This window comes from Astyanax mexicanus, chromosome 3 (assembly GCF_023375975.1).
Source record: "Astyanax mexicanus isolate ESR-SI-001 chromosome 3, AstMex3_surface, whole genome shotgun sequence".
In the NCBI taxonomy this organism is placed as follows: Eukaryota; Metazoa; Chordata; class Actinopteri; order Characiformes; family Acestrorhamphidae; genus Astyanax; species Astyanax mexicanus.
In genome coordinates this window covers 13,097,501-13,103,437 of record NC_064410.1, presented here as the reverse complement: position 1 = coordinate 13,103,437, position 5,937 = coordinate 13,097,501, and the positions used below count along the sequence as shown (strand labels likewise).

At 36.3% G+C, this 5,937-nt stretch overlaps 1 protein-coding gene across 1 annotated transcript in view; it reads left to right on the top strand.

Moving 5' to 3' along the window:
* Window positions 1-1,320: 1,320 nt before the first annotated feature.
* The window catches only part of mrtfaa (myocardin related transcription factor Aa), a 29,690-nt gene continuing 25,073 nt past the window's right edge, over window positions 1,321-5,937 (top strand). The window contains exons 1-2 of the mRNA XM_049476098.1: window positions 1,321-1,463; window positions 1,927-1,992. Coding sequence (XP_049332055.1) covers window positions 1,986-1,992 — 7 coding nt within the window. The 5' untranslated portion in view covers window positions 1,321-1,463; window positions 1,927-1,985. The remainder of the gene's footprint in view (window positions 1,464-1,926; window positions 1,993-5,937) is intronic.

Below are 5,937 nucleotides of genomic sequence, written 5' to 3'. Positions count from 1 at the left end.
CAGACTGTAGGGAATACGATTAATACTATGTTTTGCGTCTTATATATTATATATCATATTATACATTAACAGTCTTCCCACATATCAGTTTATTTTTAATATGTGGGCTTTTAAATGCACAGATCAGTTTCAGACTGACACAGCAGCCGTGTCTAAATCTCATTAATCATGCTGAGCAGAAACACCGTCATATGCTAAGCAAAAACTGAAGTTACACTATAATGTGAGAAGTGTCAAAATAGTCCGACACACAGATACTCAACACCACACTTGTGAACCACAGGACCCACACAGACACACTGTGCTGTGACTAAAGCCTCTTATCGAGCTGTTCGTCTTTTAGAGGAAGCAGCTCACTTCTCTGCTACAGTATATATATAGAGGGGCATGCAAAATATCTTACTGTTATATGTTAAAGATGACTAATATTTCAAAACATTTAAAAATACTTTATCATTTCTATCTTTAACAGTATCAAAGTTAAATGAAAAGAGCCAGAAGCAATGGGTTGGCTCATGCATTTCAGTGCAAAGGTTCTAAATTCAGGCTAAAGACTCTTCCATGAAGGTGATATTAGTGCAGCATTGCTGCACAATAGAACAGTGCTGCACCATTCCACAATCCGATAAAATCCTTAAAGTTATAGGCAAATTCATTTGGCAGCCAGTGCAAAACCAGCCTCCCATTTCTATGAATGTGGAGAGAACAAAATATTGGATGCTGAAGGACAAGTTACAGTTTGCAAAGACAAATTTGTCACAATTTTCTTCATGTATCTAATTGTCTATAAGTATTTACAATCTATATTTTAGTTTAATTAAATTAAAAAGAACACTAAATACAACTGTATTTACCTGACCATTATGTTTTATGTAAATTTTAAGCATTACTATGCAAAGCAATTGATACAAAAAAACACAATTTAAATTAATCTACAATCTAGGCATAATGACTCAAAGTATTAAGTCTAATTGGCTTAAGCTTTCAAAATAACATTATTTAAATATTTAAGGTAACTTATTATTTAAGGAAATTCACCTTATCCAAGACTCACTAAGCAGCTAATCTGTTAGTAATTGTAATGAGGAAACGTTTACATGGGGACACTGTTTTTACAGCAAAGTTCTGTATTTGATTGAAACAGAACTTTACTGTTAAGATTTGTGAAATTGTAATATTCAACATCAATTTGTTACAGCGCTCAGGCAGTGCAGACGCAGTGTGGAACTTTTACTCTGTTGAAACATCTCAGTCGATCAGTTCTGCTCTTAAAAAGAGAGAGCAGCAACAGGAAGAGGAAGTCTGTTGCTTTCTCTCTCTCTCTCTCTCTCTCTCTCTTTCTGCGATATATTCTCTCTCTTGCTTTTAAAAATGTGTAGGAAGAGGGGCATAAGGCATGAGAGGATGATAGAGCTGCTAACCTGCTGCTGCTTTTGAATGGAGTGTTTCTTAAGATACTTAAGGTACAGTCTAATAGCAGCGTTATTATCATAGTGTAACTGAATCATTGATCTGTCGCTTGTGTGAACTGTCAGCTTCTAGAGTGTTCTACCTCAATACTGGTGGTTGTATATAACATATCTCTGTGTTAGCAGGGTGAAACTGCCTTTAATAAGAAGTCTATTTCATCTTAAAAGGTTTTGATACTATGAATGATTTGAAATTTCATCCAAATGACTGGTTTGTATTGCTAAATGAGACATATCTTCAAAAAGCTGCTGGTATTTGTTTTAAAAGATTAAGCTCAGTGGATGGATGATAGTAATTGAATGGTGTAATGATAGTTTGGTGAATGGTGTGTCTGCACATTAAACTGCAAGTTTGATAAAGTCCTAAAAATGATATAATTTTTAGCATAATTCAAAAATTATGCTACTGTTACTAAGTATACTGAAAGCTAATTGTTTCATTCGCCATGTCTTGCAGTGCTCCAGCTGAAACTTCAGCAGAGACACACTCGAGAGGATCTAATCAGGCAGGGGATCATGCCACGTAAGTATCTCAGCACACCACAAACACTCCCGTGCACAACATCAACCTAATCAGTCCTACATGTTACTTTGTGAGATGCTGTACTCCAGGGGTCAGCAATAGGCGGCCCGCGGGCCAGATGTGGGCTGCAAGCATGAAATCTGGCCTGTGAGGTTGTTTGAACTATAATTAACGATAATGAAAAAAAAAAAATAATAAATAAATAAAAAGCGTCTCTGGCGAGCCTTTGTTTACATCCCTGACTTTAGTTTCAATACCCAGGACAGAGGGAGTGTATTCGACCACGACCCTGACAACGTGAGGAGCGGTGTGTTTGCTTATTTATTTTTTCCTTTCTTCTTGGGTTTACCTGCTTTCAAATCAACTGTTCTGCAATTGGGTTTAACAACTCTCTGGGCTGGAGAGCTACTAGTCTGTAGGTCTTTATCCCATTACAAAGCCCGTGGCCAAACTTATTTGCCGGCCCCTGCTGTACTCCATTCACCATGTACGCCATGTTCTCTAGACGTTTTGGTTTGGTTTCCAAGACTCAGACTAGTCCTTGACAGCACTGAACGAGAGATGTAGTCTAGTACCAGACTTAATTCCTGTTTTTGTGTTATATCATAGTTTATATATATATCATAGTTTATAGTTTATATCAGGGGTTCCCAACCTTTTCAACTCATGACCCACTCAACCCACATCACAGCCATATTTTCTTTATATTTTGGTATTTATTTTCTGTTCCTGTGCATGTATGAAGTCTAGTGCTAGGTACTCACTTCTGTATTTTCTTTGTTTTGATTTATGCTTGCTTTTATCGATTCTGTCAGACAGAGATACAGGGCCCTACTTTAGCGATCTATAGCGCATCAATCAATTGCACATTGAGCAGCAATTGATTTAGATCATATTGGTGTGTCCTTGATATCGTGAGGGTGCAAAAAAAATGCTTCGCGCGGCTCAAAACTTGCAAAAGGCATGAACTAATTCTCTTAATTAATTATGGGTGTGTTTTGGGCATAGTGAACTAGTATACATCAGTGTGCCTGTTGTCATTCCCTTTAAGAGTCAGGTGTGCTCTGACTTTGGCACGTTTGAATCCTAACAGTTCGTCGCTTTTTAGCGTCTCAGCGGAGGATACTGACCTGCACCTATAGGAATGGACTCTGATGATTAACTGTTGTCTAGGTTCTTTTCAATCATGGGAGTAACCTGTGTTTTTCACCACCAAAATAGCAACATGCTAGAAATTTACTTGAACACACCTCACTTCCAGACCCCATTCCCATCAGTGTAGCTTAATTCCTAAACTCTGATGCTATTTTAACTTTGCGGGTGCAAGGCATGAAAATAGACTGTTGACGGGGTGTAAGATAGAAAAGAGCATTGTGACGTGTCTTGCGCAGGGTGTACAAGAAGGCCCACAGTCTCTGCTTTACTTGTACATGGTGCAGTTTCAGGGTGTTTTGTTGTCAAAACGATTTCCTCATGATGTGTAAAACGCATAGCATAGAAAATCCACTTTAATCTGAATCTCAATAATAAAGTCATTAGCATGATAATCTACTAGCTAGCTCTGCCTGTGAGTGTACTAGCTTGTAACTATCTTGAACTAAACTTTTTTATTTTGCAAATAAGTTGACTTCTTACCTTCTCATTAATTAACTTCACATCCTAAACTACATTTGCTCTACTATCTATGTTTTTTTAGTTTATATTTTTCTATTTGTATTTAACACACTGAAGACTAGCACCTCTAGGGTTTATTCTAGGCCCTATTAATTTTTCTACCATTTTTCAGTGTTAGTTTAGGTATGTTTGTTTACAATACAGTGATAAATATGTGTTTTATTTAATTTTATTTTAAAATCTCTTCTCTTTTCCAACCTTGTATATAACTAACAAAAAATGCTTTTCTCTAGCAGTAAAATCTACATCCTTATCTATACCGGGGTAAATGCATGCTTTAGGCTGCAGTTTTCATCCTGCCTGTCTGGCACCGGATTGGTTTGTAGATGTTAAGATTGAGTAAAACTCACTTCCTTTGCTTTGTGGGTTGCTCTTCCGCTGTTTCAGAGTAAATACCTGCTCATTCAAATCAAAACTGCTTGGCTGAATTATTCTGAAGCTAAACTGCTTGATCTTAACGGTTGTGGTTCTTGTTCTGCTGACTATAGAAACCTAGGTTTAAGGGTAAAATAGGTCATTGGGTTTTAGTGATGATTCCCTAAGCTTGACTCAAGAAGAAAACCCAGAATATGGTGTTTATGCATTGCAGGAGACAGGCTAGACTTTAACTGGTGAATCCAGGATGTGTTGGAGGCCTCAAAGTTTGCTGGTTCCAGTGCTCGTTAAAGGAACTAGCAACAGAAACAATGAAACAGGAGTTATGATTTGATTGGATGAATTGAATGAGTCAGTAAACCAAAATATAAAATCATGTTAATATATATTTTAATGCATAATAATATGTTACATTAATTCACATATTAAACATTGTAATAAATCCGATTTAATCCAGTGCATTAATGTAGATCTTCCAAAATGTAATTTAAAGCCAGGAAGTTTTATTTAAAATCTATCAGTCGATTTTCAAAATGATCAGCAGACATCCCACATCTCCTGCAACTAGCGGGATTATACCACATAATGATAGAGTCACACTGGTGCCCGCAATCACATACAAATTTCTAGAAACCAGGAAACTTCTTGGGACTGATCAAGCAAGACTAAAGAAAGTGAGTGAGAGATGTACAGAGAGTGTGAGACAGAGAGCATTCTGATTGGTCTGCTCATTTAGTGGAATTTCCACTCAACCCCTCTCTTTCATAGTGCATCAAATCTGTAGTCTAGTTCTATTGCTCAATGACAGAGTTTTACCTGTGGAGGTGGAGTAATGTTTTTTTTTTTTTTAATGGCAGGACATAATTTGCACAGTTTAGGAAATCTCTGGAAATCTCTCATAAATGACCAAGATGAGAGTAGTTACTCAATTTTAGCTCTGCTGCCACCTCCAAATCCACCTAATGCTAACTAATTCATTATCCAACTTATAGTAATAATGAAATATTAGTTTAAAAATTAGTAGCATAATTTATATGTAGGCAGTTGTCTACGCTAAACAATGACTTATCTAAAGCAGCAAGAAAAATCAGCTTTTGGGTTTGAGTGTTGTATGTTGTTTAGCACTAGTGTTACTTAAAACTTGAATGAACTAAAGTATCTATCCCATGCTTTAGAAAAAATGTTTTTTTTTGTGGTGAGGACAACAGAAAGTGTTTTGTTTGATGTTTTTTTCTATAAGGGTCATATTTGTGTAGATGATGCAGCACAGTAGAACAATCCATCACCAGAGTCAGATAAATCTATGTGAACAAAAATACTAGGACACTAAATTCAGGTGTTTTAATCAGTCTTATTACTGCAGGTGTATGAAACTAAGCCCCCAAGCCACGTAGTCTGCCTTTAACCTCCAAAGACCCGAATTCTTGCATTTTACATTTTTTATTTCTCTTTACTATTTGGTCTAACTGGCACCTCATTAGTGTAAAAATAAAGAAATATCTTTTTGCACAATGTAGTTTCTGAGAACAATTATGTCCACATATGAGGACTTTAGTTTTATATTTCGTGGAACACAACAAAGTCGCAATTAGTTGCAAAACATTTATTTTGTGCCTGAACACAGCAGCATTTTTTTTGCCTGAGTGCAAAAAACAAAAGTAGAAGCAACAATTGTGACCCTTTCAGCAATATGGCTCATTTAAAGGGCTGCTTAAATACAAAGACAAAGTTTGAAAAACAAAGTAAAAAACATAAACATTTAATGTATTTACTGTAAATTTCTAAATAAAATTGAAACTGTAATGTGTTAAACTCTTCTGCCACCACTACATGACAGTATAATGGCCTCATAGGAGGACACCAGGCCGCTGTAGAGCGAAATTTAGTGTTGTGGTC